Source organism: Dendropsophus ebraccatus, chromosome 15 (genome assembly GCF_027789765.1).
Source record: "Dendropsophus ebraccatus isolate aDenEbr1 chromosome 15, aDenEbr1.pat, whole genome shotgun sequence".
Classification (NCBI taxonomy): domain Eukaryota; kingdom Metazoa; phylum Chordata; class Amphibia; order Anura; family Hylidae; genus Dendropsophus; species Dendropsophus ebraccatus.
The window spans coordinates 46,519,030-46,543,373 of NC_091468.1; the positions used below are offsets into that span (position 1 = coordinate 46,519,030).

The window sequence follows — 24,344 nt, forward strand, 5'->3', positions numbered from 1 at the left end:
CAGCCTAAATCTTACCAGCCTGCTGCCGCCCCAGTCCAGGAGCGCCAATTTTGACGCTCCGGGACCACTGGCACCCGGCTCTTCCCAGTACCCCTGGTGGCATTGGGTACTGGGGTAATAATAGGGGGTTAGTGTTAGCCATTTTATACCGGCTAACACTAGGCCTCGACTTAGTAATGGATTCCATCTATTAGACGGCTTCCACTACTAAGTCTATAAAGTAAAGAAATAAAGACAACACACAAGTGAAATTTTTTTTTATTCAAATAAAAACACCCCCACACCCCTCATTGACCATTTTATTAAAAAAACACCAAACAACCGCTGGTCATCGTCCATGGAATCCGACGTAATCCACAGGATACCGATATCTGAAAAACAAAAAGGGAGAAACACACAAAAAACATACAAAAAGGAGCACAACACCCATCATTGTGAGCGGTGTTGTGCACCTTACAGTATGCAGCATCTTTACAGATCGCTGCTTACAGTCTGGCCCCCAAGGGGTTAAGGGAGGATGCAGTGCATCCCCCTTAACCCCTTGGGGGCCAGACTGATGTCAGACTGCACCCATCCCAGCAAGGAAAGGGTTAAGTGACCCCCCTTCCTTACTGGGATGGGTGCAGTGCTGGGGAGGGGGTGCGGAGATCTTTATACTTACCATCCGATGTCCCGATGTGTCCTCTTCGCTGGTCCGCAGCACAATGAAGTCACTGTACTGCGGACCGGCTCTTTATATGTGCGCTCAGCTGATCAGCCAATCAGCTGAGCGCACATATAATTCAAAATGTTTCTTCTAATAATGCTATTGTGATAACATAATTAGAAGAAATATTTGATGTTTTCATTAAAGTAAAGTGATGATTAGTACCGAATGCTCTATTTACCGTGAATATGAATTAACGGCTTAATGGAGCTTCCTGTACTAATTAATATTTAATTAATAAAACACATTTTCGTTGTAATAAAATCAGTTTTGTTGTTCAATAATTTAATTTAAATGAATCCATCATTGTGCAATCAAATATACTGTCAAAAAATAAATATATATATAAATATACATTTATTTATATATTTATTTATTTTGACAGTATATTTAATTGCAAAATGATGGATTCGTTTAAATTTAATTATTGAACAACGAAAGGGACTTTATTATAACGAAAATGTGTTTTATTAATTAAATATATTAACCATGAGAGGCATCGGCATTAGTGCAGAGGATCGCAAACCCCGGTAATAGCAATTCATGTAAACTGTTTCCCTGCTTTCCCAGATGCATCCAGAGGTGTTTGCATCACTTTCCAAAGATTTTATTTGTTATTTTTAGTTGAACCAGATTTCCAAGTAAATGACCGTATGTTTTCAGCCGCATGTCTATTTTTTCCCACGGCCGTAGTTTCAGCAGCACATTTCCAGCCGCGTAAAAAATACAGCCACACAGATACATAGTGTGAACATACCCTAAATGAGGGCAGCATAAACTAGTGATAGAAATGCTGAACAAATCTGTGTATTACTTACATGATTCTTTTTAGCCGTTCTTCTAAAATGCAGGAGAATAAGATTCTTTCCACACCCCTCTCCCCCGTCCTCCAGCTGCTGAATGACAGTTGACTGCCTATACACAGCATGGATAGATAACTGCCAATCAGCAGTTGGTGGGCGGAGTTTTCGCTTCTCATGAATATCCAGGACTACTGGGCTCATGCACATAATAGAGGACTACTTATTGCCATGTTGTTCAGGAGGATATCTCTGGATCAGCTGCACAGAACAATGTAAGTCATACATCATTGTGTTCAGCTTCTCTGTCCCTACTTTATGCTACCCTGAGATAGGAAAGTATAATCCTACTGACAGAGTCTCTTTAAGACTAATGCATACACTGGGCCCTATTAGATGAGTAGGCACTGTAAATGAGCACCAGTCTTGTAGGTATTACAAGGCTCAACCAGTCGCGGATTAAATGTACCCTGGGCTCCGGGCCCCGGGCTGTCCACCCAACCTGCCCCCCCCCCCCATGGTCAATCCGCCCACATTATAATCCACTACTCCCCCCCCCCCCCCAATGCTGGCTGTCCCCAATAAACACTGCCTGCCTCCCCTCCCTGCTGGCCCCAATAAACATAATGTTTGGTCCCTTGCTGCACAGAGGATGTCAGGAGAGGAGGGTGCTGATCTTATAGGGGAGGTCACAGCAGCACAGAGGATGTCAGGAGAGGAGGGTGCTGATCTTATAAGAGAGGTCACAGCAGCACAGAGGATGTCAGGAGAGGAGGGTGCTAATCCTATAGGAGATGGTCCCCTTCTTCCCCCCTTATAGATGGTCCCCCCCTTTCCCCTCCTTATAGATGGTCCCCCTCTTCCCCCCTTATAGATGGTCACCCTCTCCCCCTTATAGATGGTCCCCCTCTTCCCTTCTTATAGATGGTCCCCCTCTTCCTTCTTCCCACCTTATAGATGGTCCCCTTTCCCCCCCCTTATAGATGGTCCCCCTCTTCCCCCCTTATAGCTGGTCCCCCTCTTCCCCCCTTATAGCTGGTCCCCCTCTTTCCCCCTTATAGCTGGTCCCCCTCTTTCCCCCTTATAGCTGGTCCCCCTCTCCCCCCCTTATAGATGGTCCCCCTCTTCCCTCCTTATAGATGGTCCCCCTCTACCCCCCTTATAGATGGTCCCCCTCTTCCCCTCTTATAGCTGGTCCCCCTCCCCCCCTTATAGATGGTCCCCCCTCCCCCCTTATAGCTGGTCCCCCTCTTTCCCCCTTATAGCTGGTCCCCCTCTCCCCCTCTTATGGATGGTCCCCCTCTTCCCTCCTTATAGATGGTCCCCCTCTTCCCCCCCCCTTATAGCTGGTCCCCCCCCTTTCCCCTCCTTATAGATGGTCCCCCTCTTCCCCCCTTATAGATGGTCACCCTCTCCCCCTTATAGATGGTCCCCCTCTTCCCTTCTTATAGATGGTCCCCCTCTACCCCCCTTATAGCTGGTCCCCCTCTTTCCCCCTTATAGCTGGTCCCCCTCTCCCCCCCTTATAGATGGTCCCCCTCTTCCCTCCTTATAGATGGTCCCCCTCTACCCCCCTTATAGATGGTCCCCCTCTTCCCCTCTTATAGCTGGTCCCCCTCCCCCCCCTTATAGATGGTCCCCCCTCCCCCCCTTATAGCTGGTCCCCTTCTTCCCCCCTTATAGATGGTCCCCCCCTTTCCCCTCCTTATAGATGGTCCCCCTCTTCCCCCCTTATAGATGGTCACCCTCTCCCCCTTATAGATGGTCCCCCTCTTCCCTTCTTATAGATGGTCCCCCTCTTCCTTCTTCCCACCTTATAGATGGTCCCCTTTCCCCCCCCCCCTTATAGATGGTCCCCCTCTTCCCCCCTTATAGCTGGTCCCCCTCTTCCCCCCTTATAGCTGGTCCCCCTCTTTCCCCCTTATAGCTGGTCCCCCTCTTTCCCCCTTATAGCTGGTCCCCCTCTCCCCCCCTTATAGATGGTCCCCCTCTTCCCTCCTTATAGATGGTCCCCCTCTTCCCCCCTTATAGATGGTCCCCCTCTTCCCCTCTTATAGCTGGTCCCCCTCCCCCCCCTTATAGATGGTCCCCCCTCCCCCCTTATAGCTGGTCCCCCTCTTTCCCCCTTATAGCTGGTCCCCCTCTCCCCCTCTTATGGATGGTCCCCCTCTTCCCTCCTTATAGATGGTCCCCCTCTTCCCCCCCCCCTTATAGCTGGTCCCCCCCCTTTCCCCTCCTTATAGATGGTCCCCCTCTTCCCCCCTTATAGATGGTCACCCTCTCCCCCTTATAGATGGTCCCCCTCTTCCCTTCTTATAGATGGTCCCCCTCTTCCTTCTTCCCACCTTATAGATGGTCCCCTTTCCCCCCCCCCCTTATAGATGGTCCCCCTCTTCCCCCCTTATAGCTGGTCCCCCTCTTTCCCCCTTATAGCTGGTCCCCCTCTCCCCCCCCTTATAGATGGTCCCCCTCTTCCCTCCTTATAGATGGTCCCCCTCTACCCCGCTTATAGATGGTCCCCCTCTTCCCCTCTTATAGCTGGTCCCCCTCCCCCCCCTTATAGATGGTCCCCCCTCCCCCCCTTATAGCTGGTCCCCCTCTTTCCCCCTTATAGCTGGTCCCCCTCTCCCCCTCTTATGGATGGTCCCCCTCTTCCCTCCTTATAGATGGTCCCCCTCTACCCCCCTTATAGATGGTCCCCCTCTTCCCCTCTTATAGCTGGTCCCCCTCCCCCCCTTATAGATGGTCCCCCCTCCCCCCCTTATAGCTGGTCCCCCTCTTTCCCCCTTATAGCTGGTCCCCCTCTCCCCCTCTTATGGATGGTCCCCCTCTTCCCTCCTTATAGATGGTCCCCCTCTTCCCCCCCCCTTATAGCTGGTCCCCCCTCTTTCCCCCCCTTATAGATGGTCCCCCTCCCCCCCTTATAGATGGTCCCCCTCCCCCCCCCCTTATAGATGGTCCCCCTCTTGCCAGCAGATAACACAAAAAAACACAAAAAACAACACAACTCACCTGCCGTCCGTTCCCCCGTCGAGCCTCTCTCCTTCTGCAGCCTCCGGCTGATGTACGGCTGCCGGGGGTGTCCCGTCCTACCCGCGGCAGCGCGCGAATCAGAGAGCTCCCCGTGCGCCGGAAGTCACAGCCACAGGCGCACAAGGAGCTCTCTGATGCGCGCACTGCCGGGGATAGAACGGGACACCCCCGGCAGCTGCGCATCAGAGAGTCAGTGGTGGATTATAATGTGGGCGGTGTGGCGTGGGCCCTGGGCGGCCGCCCAAACCGCCCATATTATAATCCGCCACTGGGCTCAACTGCTTTGGCCCCACAAAATATTGCTGGATTATTCATGCTGCCTTTTGATTCCATTATTTGGCAGCCACACATCCTCAATTACACAGAGAGATGTGCCGCCGCAAGGGCGAATTAACTTTATCATAGGCTCCGGGCTGTTCCCCGAGCCTGGGCCCCCACCCCACTATAACTGTGGCAGCACTAGCGTGGTGTTCATGATAGATAGTACAGGATAGATAATATCCTGGTTTGTGCAAAATTGAGGTAAAGCAGTAATTGTTTGCATATCATGGCAGAACTGTAGCCAGGGACAATACACCACTGAAAGTATAGGTCTGTTTGGGAGGCCAGGGGCCCCTGGCTATCGACTGAAACAGATTTATTACAATTATATTTTTTTATCTTGTTGAAAAGAAGCAATTAGCTGACGATTGAGACTTTGCTCGTTCGTAGACTGATTACTGGCCCTATTATACAGAGTGATGTTGCCAATGGTAATAGAGAACTAAGACAAGGAAGGTGTACCGATGCAGCACTGTAACAAAAAGCTGCAGACAAGCAGCACCACATGTAATTGTATGTATAACATTGTGGGTTGTGCATGCTGAGTTCAAATGATCTTGCTGAGAAAAAAAGGGGAAATACACGGACTGCCTAATCTTTTAAGTTCAAAACCTCCACAGATTAATGAAAACATTAAAGACGTAACAATACATAGTATTGAAATGTTCAGGAAGTTGTTTCCCTTTGCAAAGAATAGGAGGATACATGAAGACCCCTCATATAGGAAGAAAAGCTATACATGCCAATAACATGCAGACACACATCTGAAGGGCACTGGTCTGAGCTGGAAGCGTTTTGGTCCTGTGTAGATCAGGAAAGTGACTGCTAAGAAAAAAGTGAAGAATGGTGAATCCGATAGTAGGATTTATTTTTTGTGTCTACTTTTTACCTATTTCTTATGGCATATCAGAAAAGAGAAACCATGAAGGCATCTGTTTTAATAATGCCTGTTACACCGTGCACCTGAATAAGAAGACATTTACTGAAGCACATAAGGAGTGTACTGATAGAAGAGGCAACCTTCTCACCATACGGAATGAAGAAGAAGCCGGCCATGTTCACAGTTTTCTCTGGAAATTCACCAACACCACGCAGGTTACTCAACCATTAAAGCTCTGGATTGGACTACAGCTGAAGGCAAAGTCATGTGTTGATAAAACTCAAGCTTTAAAGGGATTTTCTTGGATCATGGATCCTCAAGTTGCAAATGAAGATCAGTTCTCCAACTGGTTGGCTGAGCCAAGGAAAACTTGTATCAAGGAGAATTGCGTGAGTATGAAACTGGACATGGGCTCGTCTGATAACTATAAATGGACTGATGAATCATGTTCTTCCCAGGCTGATGGCTATGTCTGCAAATTTAACTTTCAGGGCATGTGCCAGCGGGTGGCTCTTGCTGGCCCAGGATATGTTGAATATGAAACCCCTTTTAGATTCAAAAGTTCTTCTTTGGACTTACTACCATATGGGTCTTCAGCTTCTGTGTCTTGTGGTCGCGATAGAGAACCTACTGAAATCTTATATTGTCTAACAGCAAATGGTTATCAATGGGTTAATCCTGATTCGGGGGAGATCGCCAATGGACCATTTTGTGCTTTGGAGGAATTGAGCTGTAAGTACAATAACGGTGGATGTGAACATGACTGTGTGGAATATCCACAGAACAAATCTCTCTCCTGTAGATGTAGAGATGGCTATGTGTTAGCCCCAGACCTAAAGTCTTGTGTTTACCCGGACCACTGCCAGTCCAATCCATGTGAGCAAAAATGTATAAACCACATATATGGCTTTGAATGTTCATGTTCTAGCGGCTTTGCATTGGCTGAAGACAAGGTAAACTGCAACGCTATGGAAGAATGTCTCGAAGGGGAATGTATCCCAAATATCAGTAAAAATGAAGGACCGGAAACAGAATATAATGACACATCTAGTAGTGTTAATAATGAAATTGAGTCCCAGACCTCCTCACATTCCATTATAAATGTAGAGACAGAGAGTGCACCCCCAATCACACAGTCCATCCTATTGCCGGCCGTGACGACTGCCTTCCAGAATGTTACTTCTGTAGATAAACCATCAGGATGCAATGCACTGAGACCTGGATTCAAGCTGGTACTGAGTATACTATGTATCGGCACTATTTTTTATTCTTAATTTCTGGAAGACTTTTCTGTATCAGAAAGAGGAACGCTTTGGGTCCTATTACACAAAAAGAGTATTGTCCGTACTTGAATGATTACCAGCCGTTTCGGACGATAATCATTTTGTAAAATAGCTTATGTTGAAAGGCAACATGTTCAATGTCGGCTGACCGTTATCTTTCAGCATGTTCTAAAATCGTGATAACGATAGTGACGGGCTGCTATCTGTTGCCCCATGTAATAGGAGCGGCGGCTGCAGACCACTGCTTATTCCAACCAATGGCCGTTGTTTTGAGTGCCAAATAACGTCCGTTGTTTATATTATGTGAACATAGCCTGACCCTGATTTATTTTTATTTTTTTTTAACACAGGAGGGAACGGACGGCTCAGACCCAGATCGCTCAAAACTTTTGACAAATCTCTATGACATGTCAAAAGTTTTTACAAACGACAGGTACACTTTAAGGTCTCCATACACAGTTATGTCATTTGAACCCAATAAGCGTTGGATGTGACAGAATTAAGGCCCTATTCCACGGAACGATTATCGTCCTTATTCGGCCAATATCGGCCGCTACGGACAATAATCGTTACGTGGAATAGAGTGCAACAATCGGCCAACATCGTTCATGTCAGCTGATCGCTGCAGTCGCTAGTTTTTCAACATGTTGTAAAACAAGCGACTGATACAGCAACGATTTGCTGCCGTCGCTCCGTTGAATAGGAGTATCGGCAGCAGACGCTGCTATATCCTATGGGCTGCCTGGACGATCAGCGATCACCCGGGCAGCCCCCACCCCGCAGCTCCCCGTCGCCCCTCCCGCACTCACCCACTTGCTGCAGCCGCGTAGAATAGCGGCGGCAGCGAGTAGGGAACGAGGAGCAAACGAGTGCTGAGAGCGCTCGTTTGCTCCTCTAGACGACCCGTGAAATAGGGCCATTACACTAGCTGACCCCTTTGTTCTTGGAGAGATAACTTCCAGCTAAGTTTGGCTGACAGTTATTAAAGGCGTATGGTAACCTTTAGGCTATAATTCATACTAATAGGACAACTTTTATCTCATGAATGAAGCCAACGGAGCAAGCAACTACCCCTAGACTAGGTAACTAGAACAAGGTACATTCAGTATGTGTAAAATGCATTAATACATAGAGTATATAGATAGATGTGTAACACGCTGTGTGAGCTAAATTGCTCAGTGGTGACTTGGAAATGACAGCATGCAACTCAGGACAATATGGAGCCTCCAAGTCATGTAGATAGACAAAGAGATGGACAGACAGACATGACATTCTTTTGTTAGATGTATGACTCACTACACTGTTAATAATATAATGCATAATGAACCAGCATCTCTACTAAGAATCCTCTCAGCCCTATGTCTAGGAGTGGTATCCTGACCATTATATGACTTCCTTCTGCTGCTGACATCATCTTCATCCTATGCCAACAACCACCTTACAATGATTTACTTAGGAAAAATGGCCTCATACAGATAGTGTTGTAAAGACAGTAAAACTGAACATGTAGCAGCTACCTCCATACATTGTGTAGTGGCCAGGCTGGGTTACTGCAGCTTAATATAGGGTAGCTTCACACGTGATGGATCTGCAGCAGATTTCACGCTGCGAGTTTGCAGCGAAATCCGCTGCGGATCCTGTACTGTGAAGCTGAATGGGTCCCATACACGCAGTGGATCCGCTGCATGTATGGGACCCGGTCCCTTAACCCACCCGGCTCTCTGATTGCCTGATGGGGAGCGAGGGGAGTCGGGAGCTTCACACACAGCCGCGGCGCCGAACAGGTAATGTATGCTCGGGCCAGGTCTGCGGGCAGCCGGCGGCGGGGGGGGTTAAATCCGCTGTGGATCGGGTACGTGTGAAACTACCCTTAAGGAGAAGACCGGCGTAAATTTTTATTAAAGTAATGTATTGCCCCCCAAAAGTTATACAAATCACTAATATACACTTATTACGGGAAATGCTTATAAAGTGCTTTTTTACCTGCATTTACTGCTGCATCAAGGCTTCACTTCCTGGATAAAATGGTGATGTCACTTCCTGGATAACATGGTGATGTCACTTCCTGGATAAAATGGTGATGTCACTTCCTGGATAACATGGTGATGTCACTTCCTGGATATAATGGTGATGTCACGACCCGACTCCCAGAGCTGTGCGGGCTGTGGCTGCTGGAGAGGATGATGGCAGGGGGACAATAAGGGACACAGGGCACTGGAGGGACACTGAGCATCCCTCTGCCATCATCCTCTCCAGCAGCCACAGCCCGCACAGCTCTGGGAGTTGGGTCGTGACATCACCATTTTATCCAGGAAGTAACATCACCATTTTATCCAGGAAGTGACATCACCATGTTATCCAGGAAGTGAAGCCTTAAGGCAGTGGAGCAGGGAGAAAAAAAAAAGCATTTCCCGTAATAGGTGTATATTGGTGCTTTGTATAACTTTTTGGGAGCAACACAAAACATTAATAAAAATTTTCGCTTCTCCTTTAAGGAACTGTCAAGGAAAGCTGGGCTGCAGTTACCCAGAATGGCCACTGCACAATGTATAGAGCTGTCTGCTTGCTGATACGACTCTGTATGCGGATGGCATAATGAAAAGCAGCAGCTTTTTGGTAGGGGTGTCCTCCCCAGCCTGATATCGATGGCCTAAATTAATATATATTTTGCCCAGGGAACCCCTTTTAATCAGTTCCATTTTGTAAATCTGCATCCTCAAAGAATGTGGTGTGGAACTTACTAATGTACCTAGTTGCATGGATCAAAGCATTTCACCTTAAAGTGATTGAATATTGAACCTATTAAGATTTGAAAGGCAATGTATACATCTCTTCAAAAGTCCGAAGTCTGTTTATCTGATGCAAAGCTCCATATTTCTCATATAGATTTAAAATACAATATGGTAGTTACCTGCTGTCACCCTACAGTGCCTACTGCATACAGTGGTATTACAGAGTTCAATTTATTGGATAGAAAGAAGAAAAAATACTGCAGGAGCGGCTAGGTCCTTAACAATGAAAACTCCAAAAAGGAAAAAAAAAAGGAAAAAAGAAACACACTTACATTTGGTGAGTGGTGCAAACACCACTCACAAAGATACAACGGCCATATACATGGATCTGATGATTTCAATTTATAGGAAGATGTAAAAAACACTTTAACATGTTATACAAGGGATTTGAAAAAAAGCCATCATATACATTTCTGGCTATACATTAAACTGGTATATTTATTGTATGCACATGAATGATATGGAATTTTCACAATATAAGTTTGTTGTTTAGACATAATATGAACAGTGTACACATATATATGTGTATATATACTGTATATACTTCATGTGTGTTTGTGTACTTTATTACATATCTGCAGTTTATATACTACTTATATCCTATCACATTTCTTTAAAAAACATACTGGATTTAGGACAAGACTTTTTTTTTTTTCCAGGGACCGCTGAGACAACCACATTCAGCACCAATGCTATATATACTTTAATTTCAAGCTATTTGGTATTGGAATAAAAATAAAAAGACCTTAAATTTAGTATTTTGTAAAATAAAGAAATTCCTCTACATGACGCATATAATACCAGTATTGTAATGCACATTTATATGACTGTAAATGACGCCTTAGTAGCCAGGAAGATGAATCGTTTGTAAGCTCCTATTCATATTACACTGCAGTAGTTATCTCACAGTGGGGGATATAGGCAAGGAATTCCGTTCCTTCCTTTCACAGGAAAGGGCTGAGACAGAGAAGAAAATAATGCTGGGTGGGGTTATCTGGAGTTTCTTTAGGTGGAACACACAAAAAAGTTGTTCTACTAAAAATAACCAACACCCTTTAGGATATATACATGGCTCAGCCATAACATTAAAGTCTCTGGTATAATGTTGTGTATCTCCCCATCATGTTTTCAAAGGTACTTTAAGGCCTGGACCTCACCAGACCTCTGAAGTTGTCCTGTGGTATCTGGATATAAGCAGATACTAATACTATGAGTTTTCTATGTGTATGGCTTCCATGAACTTCCTTCTCCAGAATGCCCTTAAAGGGGTTCTCCAGCACTACACAAACATGGCCACTTTCTTCCAGAGACAGCACCACTCTTGTCTCCAGTTCAGGTGTTGTTTGCAATTAAGCTCTATTCACTTCAATCATACCTCCCAACTTTGGCTGAGAGGAAAGAGGGACATGGACACGCCCCTAACCTCACCAAAAGACACACCCCTAAACCCCAAGAAACGCCCCTAAATCAGTAATAAACGCAATGTTTTGGTGAGTCGATCGCCATTTTCAAAAATGGTGATTGGTGATGGTGATTGACTCGCTGAAACGTCACGTTTGTGACTGTTTGCTGTGCTGCACCATTTGTTAATGCTTTGCACGTTGATGGAATAAACACTTCTTTTGCAACATAGAAGTTGGAGTGCCGTGAAGTATCCGTATGGTATAGACATCTATCTCTGGTCAAGATTTAATTTGCTGGCACCAACATCATGGCTTGTGCTGCTGACATTTGTTATCTATCTATCTATCTATCTATCTATCAGGGGCGGATTAACTTTACCATAGGCCCCGGGCTGTTCACCAACCCTGGGCCCCCCCACCCCACTGTAACTATGGCAGCACTAGCCTGGCGTTCATAGTACAGGATAGATAATGATGTCATGATGTCCTGATTTGTGCAAAATTGCCATAAAAAAACTGTGATTTTTGCAAATCATGGCGTAAGTGTAGCCAGGAGACAGTACACCACTGAAAGGATAAGTCTTTTTGCGTGGTCATGGGCCCCCCAGGAGCTCAGGGCCTCGGGCTGCCGCCCAAAAGCCCCTATTATAATCCACTACTGCTATCTATCTATCTCCTATCTATCTGTCTATCTATTCCCTATCTATCGTATCTCCTATCTATCTACAGTATCTATCTATCTATCTCCTATCTATCTACTATCTATCTCCTATCTATCTATCTATCTATCTATCTATCTCCTATATATCTATCTATCTATCTATCTATCTCCTATCTATCTATTTATCTATCATCTATCTCCTATCTATCTATCTATCTATCTATCTCCTATCTATCTATCTATCTATCATCTATCTCCTAGATAGATAGATAGATAGATAGATAGGTAGGAGATAGATAGATAGATAGATAGATAGATAGATAGATAGATAGATAGGAGATGGATAGATAGATAGATAGATAGATAGATAGATAGGAGATAGATAGATAGATAGATAGATAGATAGATAGATAGATAGATAGGAGATGGATAGATAGGAGATAGATAGATAGATAGATAGATAGATAGATAGATAGATAGATAGATAGATAGATAGATACTGTAGATAGATAGGAGATACGATAGATAGGGAATAGATAGACAGATAGATAGATAGGAGATAGATAGATAGGAGATAGGGAAATAGATAGATAGATAGATAGATAGATAGATAGATAGATAGATAGATAGATAGGAGATAGATAGGAGATAGATAGATAGATAGATAGATAGATAGATAGATAGATAGATAGATAGATAGGAGATAGATAGATAGATAGATAGATAGGAGATAGATAGATAGATAGATAGATAGATAGGAGATAGATAGATAGATGGATAGATAGATAGGAGATAGATAAATAGATAGATAGATAGGAGATAGATAGATAGATAGATAGATAGATAAAGAAAATTCAACTGCAGCACCTCCAGACTTGAAATTGAAAAATACGTGATTTATTCCATAGGTGATATACAGGGAAACAACAGCGACGTTTCGCTCCTCCAATAGGAGCTTTCTCAAGCCAGACTGGCTTGAGAAAGCTCCTATTGGAGGAGCGAAACGTCGCTGTTGTTTCCCTGTATATCACCTATGGAATAAATCACGTATTTTTCAATTTCAAGTCTGGAGGTGCTGCAGTTGAATTTTCTTTATCTAAATAGACACCTGTGGGTCAGGGTGTGACAGCAGGCACCCAGCAAGATTTTTTCACCTGAGTGCTGCGTGAACTTTGCTTTTTCTAGATAGATAGATAGATAGATAGATAGATAGATAGATAGATAGATAGGAGATAGATAGATAGATAGATAGATAGGAGATAGATAGATAGATAGATAGATAGGAGATAGATAGATAGATAGATAGATAGATAGATAGGAGATAGATAGATAGATAGATAGATAGATAGATAGATAGATAGATAGGAGATAGATAGATAGATAGATAGATAGATAGGAGATAGATAGATAGATAGATAGATAGATAGGAGATAGATAGATAGATAGATAGATAGGAGATAGATAGATAGATAGATAGATAAATAGATAGATAGATAGATAGATAGATAGATAGATAGATAGATAAATAAATAGATAGATAGATAGATAGATAGATAGATAGGAGATAGATAGATAGATAGATAGATAGATAGGAGATAGATAGATAGATAGATAGATAGATAGATAGATAGGAGATAGATAGATAGATAGATAGATAGATAGGAGATAGATAGATAGATAGATAGATAGATAGATAGATAGGAGATAGATAGATAGATAGATAGATAGATAGATAGATAGATAGATAAATAGATAGATAGATAGATAGATAGATAGATAGATAAATAAATAGATAGATAGATAGATAGATAGATAGATAGATAGGAGATAGATAGATAGATAGATAGATAGATAGATAGATAGGAGATAGATAGATAGATAGATAGATAGATAGGAGATAGATAGATAGATAGATAGATAGATAGGAGATAGATAGATAGATAGATAGATAGATAGATAGGAGATAGATAGATAGATAGAAGATAGATAGATAGATAGATAGATAGATAGGAGATAGATAGATAGATAGATAGATAGGAGATAGATAGATAGATAGATAGATAGATAGATAGGAGATAGATAGATAGATAGATAGATAGATAGATAGGAGATAGATAGATAGATAGAGAGAGAGAGAGAGAGAGAGAGAGAGAGGGAGAGAGAGCAGCAGGTTCAGGGGAACAAGCCCAGGGGCACTGAGTGCAGGGGAAGGAGGGGGGGATAAGCACCATGTACAGCTGAGGGACACCTGACAGAACCCCCAGACACCCCCTCCCCAGAGCACTCACCACTGCTCTTCTCTCCCTGGTGATGCAGGTCATGTGTTCTGCCCCCTTCCTGGACCCCGGCAGCCTCCTCCTCCGGCACCAGCTCTCACTGCCTGGTATTGATACTGTATAGGGGGCGCACCACAGAGCTGTGATAATCCGGCCCTGGCAGGAGCTATGGGGGAGAGAGCGGCCTCTTGTGGCCGGAGGCAGAATGACGCCTTCGGCCACAAGAGTCTTTGCAGAGCAGGAAGCCGATGTCTCCTGTTCTGCCAGTGTAAGTGAGGTGCGGGGGGCGGCGGGACACATGGGGGCTGTACCGGGACGGAGGGACATGACCCCAAAATCGGAACTGTCCCTCCAGATCCGGGACAGTTGGGAGGTATGCTTCAATGGAACCGAGTTACAAAACTTGCACACCACTTTTGGAAGAAAGTGGCCATATTTTTGTGACCATGATCCAGCAAAACACTGCACAGATGATCACACTGCCATAGCCAATGCGATGCCCCTGGCCCCTAGGGGCCACTCCGCAGTATAGATGGAGCTAACAGGCAGGAACTGGGGCAGCTGAAGGGCATAGGGTTGTCACGGTGAAGGCACGAGGGTGATAGAGCTGGAAACTGGGCTCCTGACCATGCGGGGATACTGGGCATGCGATTCTTCGTTGTCCTTTGTCAGGGCACCAATTATCACACCAATGCCAAGGTTCAGAAACAACGGTAGTTGTATATTTATTGTAACGGTGGTAACTAGTAGCAACAGTCTCTCCGGATGCAACCGGGAATAAGGCAGACTTGAATAAAGCAGAGTAATGGGTGATGCTGCAATAGACTGTGAGAGTAGCGTGCTGAATGATAGGAGTAGTAGTGAAACTGAAGATGAAATGCTGGGTGGAATAAGACTTGAATGAAATACTTGCTGTTGATGATTAGAGAAGATGATGAGAGGAATGACTGAAGAATCGACACCCAGATGAGAATCTTGAGACTTGAGACAGGAAAACAGCCAGTGGACTGGAGCAGCAGAGCACACGCAGGCCTCTCTCTCTTAGCAGGGAGAGAGAACAGACACAGAACTTGTCCCCTGAAGGTGGAGAACAAGACTGAGGTAGAACAGGAATTCACATGGTAACCCCAGCCAAAGCTCGATGACCATTGGAGTTACCATGGAAGCAGGGGCAGTCACGTGACATCCAGCCATTGCATCATCACACCATTAGGCATATACAGTGAAATGTACATGAGAAGTACCATACTTGAACACTGCGAGGCAACATAACACCTATATCACCTATATCAGTCACTGATAACTGCATATGCATACAAGAAATGAATGAAATAGCAGACCTGAATACTGCAGGGGGGTGACACAATACACGCAGTTTGCAGTGAACCACAGCTTTCCAGAACAGAACTGGTTATATTAAAAGTGTGAGCATAAGAGGGTCTGTTCTGGGACACTGCACCCATAGTATATCCTGAGTCCTCTTTCCTAAATCAGCAATCAAGACAAACCCAACTGAGGCAGCTGCTAGCAGGAAGTTCCATGGAAACATCCCAGAAGTTCTATGCATTCTAACTTAGCTTGCCTAGGCCTGGGACATTTCCATGGCAACCTGAACTTTCATCAGCAGCTGTGTCCATTTAGTATTTTTATTAAGTATACATAATGTGCCAGACATCAAGAATAAACTAAAAATGTCATGTTTCAAACAAATTCCATTAAAACCTTAAATAGTTCTTGTTGGAATCTGATATTTTGTGGATTTTAGATGAAACAGGGTGGGAATCTGCTTGTTTTGGCAGAACACTGAAATATATAATCTATTACAAAAATATGCCTGAAATTATTATGCTACCACTATTGTTATTATAACCACATGACTTACTAGTAACCTTTAGGTGTTATCATAAGGATATGAAACACATGTCAGTAGTGAACACATAGGTGTTCTGATCATATATAAGGTAGGTAAGCAGTAGGCTACGCTCACATAGAGCAAAAGGGGCGGGTTACGCGAGGAAATATTTCCGCCTGAAATCAACTGACACTTAATTTCGAGCAGAATGTAAGCGGAATCCCTGCGTATTTCAGCGCGGAATACTGCAGAAATCTGAAATTCAGCGAGTATTCGGTGAGTAATAATAGAGGGAGGTGCCAACAACAATTTTGCAAACTTTGGAGACTAGACTATATGGTACCTGAATTTTCTAGAGCAGGCAGAGGAAAAGGAGCAGAGCTGAGCAGAAATGGCAAAACATCACCGCTTTGCAATTGATGGAGATGCACTCATTTCAGAGGTTTGTATGTATGTATGTTTTTTTTGGGAAACTTTTGCAGTGGTCATATGCTGTGTGCATGCTGACATTGTCATTTCTTTCTTGTGGGCCCCTGGTATCACCTTCTTTGGGTTGTCTTGGGATTTCCCCACCCTTTTTCCCCCCCATTTCCGCGCTGATTCAGCGCTTAATTTCTGCTTGTATTACACTTTTATTACACGCGTATTCCACGCTGAAACAGAAAATCAGAGCCACGTTGATTTTTATAGGCTTCCGCTAGCGGAAGAATGAACATGTTCATTCTTCTGGCGGAGAGCGGATTAGCCGCGGAACTTTCAGCGAGGAAATTCCACCGTGTGAACTGCAGAGCAGAATTTCCATTCAAAACAATGGAAATTAGCTCTGCACCTATTTTAACGGCTGAAATTTCAGCGCTGATTCAGCGCAGAAATTCAGCTGCTTTTGCTCTGTGTGAACGAGCCCTTAGTCTTATCTCTGGCATGTGCAAATAATGGAGAAATATTCTGGACTGGCTGTTCTTTATGTATGGTTTGTATTATCTACTGTGAGCCTAGTTAGTTGGCTAAAGGGGATGGCCATTTTATAGTTAAATGGGACAGTATTAGTAAGTGTACTCACTGTATATACTGACAGCAGCTCTCAGTGTAACTCAAAGAGCTAAAATCAGACTCCCCTCCTCCAGGCCGTGCTGCTCTGCTCTGTAGTGAGTCTGTCCATAAGATGGCCGACATGGAGAAGAATGTGGACATGCCCTCCCCCCCCCAGTGTCCACCACTAAGCCTGTATATGCATATGGAGGACACTGAAGGTGAGGCATGGTCACAAGCTCCTGCATGTCGGCCATCTTATGGACAGACTCGCCACAGAGCAGGACAGCACAGCCTGGAGTCTGATTTTAGCTCTATGAGGCACACATGGAGCTGCTGTTAGTAAGTAATGTAAACCCACTTACTTATACTGTACACTTAACTAATTTACTATAAAGTGGCCAACCCCTTTAATTACTCTATAAAATCTGCTAAGCTAAGATTTCACCTCTTGGATGTAACACAAAAAGGAAAGGATTGGGTGTAAATATCCTGTAGAAGGAAGAGGCATGCTACCTGAAGAATCCTTAGTGGCAAAAGAACTTAGAGCACCTCTAAATTGGCAGAACATATGAGGAGTGTGATTAATACCAAGAAAAAGTGACCCCCATAGTAGAGGTACTAATATTAGAGGGAAAAACATTATATGTTGCTGGGGCTGGTGTAATAATGAGATAACATTATACTTACCTACCTGAACCTTGCTCATCTCTACTTTCGCTTGGAGATGTCTCAGCATGATCTGTGCCATCACTGACCAACAGCTGGTCAAAACAATCAAAACAACAACTTTACTCAACTTACTTACTTATCACCCCTTGATAACACTTACTTAGAGGTGAAACATGTAGGGAGTATAATTATTCTTTAAACGTATTTATCAGTGTGAGCGGTGTTACAGTAATGCAGATGCCATCCTGTTCTATTGGTCAATGTGCTGAGTGCCTAGTATCTTGTTTATACTGTAAATCTTTTGGCCGATATTCCTGGCATACAGGGAGAGGTGGTGGTGTCAGCATAATAGCCAAAGATGTGATCACAGACTTTCATTTCTCACCACTGGATAGCTGGACAACTATTTATATTGTACACATTTCTACACATGCTAGATCCTCAATAATTTCAGTAATAACCTCAGTTTATTATTTTATGTGTTTGAATAAGAAAACATTTTAATGGGTTGGTGCAATTAAAAGTATATATTGTTGCTCACTTAGGGAAGAGATGGAACCAGGTTTCACTATGGAAAGAAGGCAAGCCAGTGGAGGCAGTATAATATTCTACTAGGAAGATCTGGTTCCTGGTATACAGGTGGATATATTTTTTACACATATCATTTACCTTAACACTACTGCAGACCAAGCCCACCCTTTATGGAACAGCTATTCCCTTATCCCAGTGGGGACCTTTAGCAAAATGCGCCCTTCTACACTCCAAAAAGTGCTTAGTATTGGTGTTGACTTGGTTTCCCAATTATCCAGGTCTCAGTCTGATTGAGTATTTGTGGGTGTATGCATAGTCATATCCCACAATTTAAAATGTCTACTCTTTAAATTGCAAGAGCCAGCTAAGAAGCCATTGCCCATGATGGTTCTCCTCTCTCCAGTATCTAAAAGCAGCACAGTATATATTTAAAAAATGCAAAAACTTTAGTAATACTAGGCTAAAGCTGATAATGACTGTTATAGAAAGAATTCATTCCCATATGCCTAACACAATATGTTTCTTTTCTTCTGCTTGGAAGAAGTCCGGCCATTTTTAAAATCTGGTAGCCGGTAGGGTCAGGGGGAAATTTAATCAGCAGTACGAACTTACTTCCCCCTGTGCCCACGGTGAGCAGCATGACCGGCCTCGAGACCCTTGCTGGGCTCCGGGATCTCCGGCACTGACACGTACTGACCCAGCTGATGGACTGGCCAGTCAGCCAGTCAGTGACTGAGGCAGGACTCTGCTCTAATCACTGATTGGCTGAGCAGCCAGTTCATCAGCTGAGACAGGCATTTCCCCCCAAGTCGGGGTGTCATCACAATTTGGGGGGAAAATGCCTCCCACCAGGGGTCCCGAGGCAGGTCCCGGTGCTCTCCGTGGTGAGAGGTAAGTTAGGACTCCTGATCAAATTCTTCCCTGCCCCTGCCAGATTTTAAGAATGGCCGGACTTCTCCTTTAATGCAAAGAACAATCATGTTTTTCTCATAAATCGAGCACCGCAGTTGAACAAATCAAACATACATTCTCTTAAAACATTAACATAAATGTATTCCAGTAGACTAACATCCTGTTCATTTCCTATATATTGTAAATTAATTGCAGACCGAGACATTGGCTGCACTAGTAGACATGGCAGCGCCAATGAAAACATAGCTGACAATGCTTACACATTCTGCAATAAACTGTAGGTGTACCGTCACTCAACAATGGACCAGATGAGTCACTTTGGAGGTGTATTGAATCTTACACAATTTGTTTAAATTTCCTTTAATTTCACATATCTCCAAAATAGTTCTAAAGGAAATAATAAAAACAAGAAAATGCTGGGAAGAAACCAATGAGCTGGAAATGATCAAACGTGATATCTGCAGGAGCTGTGAGGAGCAGTGAAGGTCACGCACAGTTTATGGCTGGAAGAGAATCGGAATATTTATTCTGCAAAGTGTTTTCCAATTTTGCAGGTTCATTAACTGTCTCTAGTCAGGACATAGGAGTAATTTACAAAGTCACATCAAGGTTCTTCTCTAACAATCCTCTAATTTCTTATTGTACGTGGCAAATCCAATTGTGGCGCCTAAGTAAAAGAGTCCAAAGCAATAATATATGAGTGAAATATAGCCACTGGGTCTGGTATATCAAAGCCTGGATTAGGTTATGTGCAAAAACCAAAGCACTAATATTGCCAATGAGCATGGTGATGGTCATAGCACTAAAATAGACTCTTTAAGGCTATGTTCACACTACATAAGTCTCCGGAGGTAGCTCGTTCCGTGAATAAGCGGCCGGAGATTTACATAGTTTGCATACAATGGAAAGTATACGATGTACGGCTACACAGTCCACACTACGTACGAACTTACGCCCGGATCGTATACGGCGCCGTAAAAAATTTACCAGACTATTGTTTGAGGACGAAAATGCCGTAACTTACGCCCGTAGCATAACATGTGGTCCCATACGTAGTGGAAATTTCTTAATTTTTCCACTTTTCTTTGCTATGTTCACACTACGTATATATCCGGCCGCATATTTTCGCGACCGGACATATACGTGTTAAACTCCGGCCGGGGATTTACGCAAGTTGCGGCCGGCTACGTACGGACCGTGAACTTACGCCCGTAGTCTACTTACGCTTCCCGAGCGCCCTATGTAGCGATCTGACAGCGGTCTTTTACTTGGAAATCTTCGCCTAGCCCCAGACACCGCACAGAACCTTTTGGATCGGCAAAGAAAAGTGGAAAAATGAAGAAATCGCCACTACGTACGAGACCGCATTTTCGTCCTCAAACAATGGTCTGGTTCATTTTTTACTGCGCTGCGTACGATCCGGGCGTAAGTTCGTACGTAGTGTGAACTGTGCAGCCGTACATCGTATACTTTCCATTGTACACAAACTACGTAAATCTCCGGCCGCTACGGAGACTTACGTAGCGTGAACATAGCCTGAGGCTATGGTCACACTGCTTATGAGTCCGTCCGTAGATCGTACGCCGCCGTACATGTGCGGCTGAAACTACGGGCGTGGGAAAAAAATAGACATGCGGCTGGATGCGTACAAACCGCGAACATACCCCCGTAGTACAGTTATGCTTCCTAGCTTGTTTCGAAGCGATCTGAGGCAGGTCATTTACTTGGAAATCTTCGCCCAGCCCCGTAAACCACACAGAATCTTTTGGATCGAAAAATCAAGTTCAATTTGGCTGAAATAAGTACTGCGTACGGGACCACATGGAAATCCACGGCCGTGAGTTTCAACATTTCCGTCCTCAAACAATGGTCTTGTTCATTTTTCACGGCGCCGTATACGATCCGGCCGTAAGCTCATACGTAGTGTGCACTGTGCGGGCGTATATCATATACTTTCAAGCGAACGCATCAACCTCAAAACTACGTGCGTATATTCGCGGTTCGCACTACGGACGGATTCATACGCAGTGTGAACATAGCCTGGAAGGTGTATTAAAAGCTATGTCATTAAAAATTTAGGCATGTATCAAAGCAAAAAGTAACAATAACAAAACTAGTGACAAGAACAATAGGAGCTGAATGACAATGAATGGATGAAGGAGCAATTGAATGAAGATAAAGCAGTTAAAGGGATATTCATGCGGCATCTTCAGGGGTCCTTCCCTGGATGCTCCTACCACCAAAGGCGGAACAGTGACAGTCGACCATATGGGAAAGAAAACTCCACTTCCTACAGGACATAAAGCAGCTGATATACAGTATAATGAAAGGTTCGAGTAAGGTCCCCTTCACACGTCCGGAAAAACCATCCGGATTTCCGGACCCATAGACTTTAATTGGTCACGGACACTCTTCCCGGCCCAGACGCCCCCATTGAAGTCATGTACATCAGGAAAGTGCCTTGGATTCCAGATTGTTTGAGAGCCAACCCCCCCCCCCTCCTCCCCGACCTCAGCCCAGCACCTCTGCCCTCGCTGCCCGTCAATCAGGTCATGATGGGAGTTGTATTGTGCACTGTGGCCATTTAGGTTGCAGAAGTACAACTCCCCCCATGCCCTGCTCACAGTGCCCCGCGCCAATTTTCATTTTTGTGTTTTCGTTTTTCCTCCTACCCTTCTAGACCATATTATGTATGATGGAACCCCAAAATGATTATTTATGAAGATATAAATTGGTGAAATCGTAAAAATAGAATTATAATGGTAACTTTTGGGGGGTTCCTGTGTCTACGTAATGCACTATACAGTAAAAGTGACGTGATACTATTATTCTATAGGTCAGAAAGAAAACAACCATATGCAGGTTTACACAGATTCTCTAATGTTATATATTTTTTTATCAAATCCTTTTTTTTTTTTTTGCAATTTAAGTATTAATAAAATGGGCCTACTGTGACGCTTATAATGGTTTTAGTTTTTCATCTATGGTGCTGTATGGGGTGTCATTTTTTTGCGCCATGATCTCTAGTTTTTATTAATACCATATTTGTGTAGCTCGAACGTTTTCATCACTTTTTACATTTTTTTATATATATAATATAACAAAAAATCATTAATCATGGAGCTTTTCCCCCTATTTTCCTTTACGCCGTTCGCGATGATGATTGTTATATTTTAATAGATCGGACAATTACAAACGCTACAGTATATAATGTGTTTAATTTATTTATTTTTATGTTTTATTTATATAATGGGAAAGGGGGGTGATTTTAACTTTTCTTGGAGGAGGGGCTTTGGGGTATTTATAAAAAAAAACATTTTTACTTTAGTTGTTTTACACATTTTAAGACTTTCACCTGCAATCATTAGATTGCAAACACTGTACAATGTGCTATGCCATCCCTGCAGCCTGTCATTAACAGTGAGGGCCGGGCTGCTCACTGCAGCCACCCAAGGTGTACCGGTACGTCCTAAGTCTTCTAGGGGTTAATGTTTGCGAATCAAATGTTAACGACATTCAATAAAACAGCCAAACTATAGAAGCTACAGTACTGGGACTATTACAGAAGGTCAAATTTGTTAACGCATGTTGTTGTACAAGTGTCAAAAATTGGAAAATTACAATTTTTAAAAATCTGCCAGTCAATTATCCAATCCAAGGAAATCCAACATGTATAACACAGTAGGAGTGGAGTGCAAGCACTGATTATGTAAAGCGCACGCTCAGTTCTGCAGCTGATTGGACGGGCACTAGGATTTATGGTTAATCCCTTTCTCCCACTCAGTGACGCTCCAGACACCATTTAGTTCTTTTGGCGAATTTCCTTAACAATTTCCTTTCATTTATACACAGTAGGCTGATCAACCCGTATAAAGAGTAAGCTATCCACCATTAATGAAATAGGTTACACCAATTTATTGTTCACTAAGCATAACCCCCTACTCATACATGCAGAGCTATTTAACTCCTCTTGTAAAGTTATGTATTATTATTCTTATCCGTATTAAATGTAGTTTATTATAAATCCACATAATAAGCTGGTTATATAACTCAAGAACATTTGTTCCCTGCTGGCTGCTCATATAAAGCTAGGTATTTTGGCACTCGTATTTATGTGAAGTCTTCTCAAGTATTTTCTGCAACCCTAAAAGTATTTAGCAATTTCTTGTTTTTGTCCGGCTTTTGTAATTCTAAAAAAGTGTCAATATTTTTGGTTGATTAGAAGGTCTGAGACAAGAGTTCAGGAGCAGGACTGCCAACAAGGGGATCTAAGTAGTGACTGGCTTCAATTTTTTTGTGCACGAAAAAATTGAAGGGAAGAGTAAGGTGAAATTTGAGCTGAACCCGGTCACTGCTTTGTTGGGAGACACCACTAACATCATTGCGAGAAAAAGGAGTAAGAAAACTGTACAAAAAATGCTTTTCTATGCTAGATTTATTATAATTAAACAATGGATGGCTCCGGGGACTCCAAGTTGTGAAAAATGGGAAAGATGTTATGAAATGTATGAGGGAGTAGGGAATTAGAGGGGAGGGGGCGAGGCGAGTTTATATATATATATATATATATATATATTTAACTTTTTTTTTGGGGGGGGGGTGGAGGGGTAATTTGGGGTATTTTTTTGTATGGTGGTTAATTTGTATTACGTGCTTGTATATGTAAAATTGTTATGATGAAGTAATGATGTCACTTTTGTATGGGAAAATATTGAAAAATAAATAAAAAGATATGAATTTAAAAAAAAGTAGTGACTGGCTGAGGCAGCAGGTCCTGCACCTGAGCACTCGTCTTAGAGGCCGGAAGAGGAGAGAAGATCAGGGGCCAGATGGAGGCGAAGAGTCGGGAAGCAGCTAGTGACCAGGAATAGGTGAGTATGGGGTTTCTTGTATATTTCCCTCTGCCTGGCAGCATATTAATTTTTATTTTAGGGATAAAATACCCATTTAATTTAACCCTCAATTTTTGCAGGTGCAAAAATTGACTGAAGCAGTTTCATTGTCTGGTAATCCTGTTGTCCCATTTCTAATATGTCATCAGGAATTAACCTGTTGTTTACATGTTTTTATGGTAACCAATAAAAAATTTTGAGAATTTGTGATTTTTTTTTGGTAATCTTGAAATCTTTCCTTTCAAGAGATAAAAGATATTTTCCCACACTGCCTAGGGATGCATCCAACTTTGTCAGCCAC

At 43.3% G+C, this 24,344-nt stretch overlaps 1 protein-coding gene across 1 annotated transcript; it reads left to right on the forward strand.

Annotated features, from left to right (window-relative positions):
• Positions 1-5,703: 5,703 nt before the first annotated feature.
• On the forward strand, positions 5,704-7,096 carry LOC138774023 (complement component C1q receptor-like). Its single transcript, XM_069954566.1, has 2 exons — positions 5,704-6,972; positions 7,040-7,096. Exons 1-2 carry the CDS (start codon positions 5,704-5,706, stop codon positions 7,094-7,096), a joined length of 1,326 nt encoding a protein of 441 aa, XP_069810667.1.
• Positions 7,097-24,344: the final 17,248 nt, after the last annotated feature.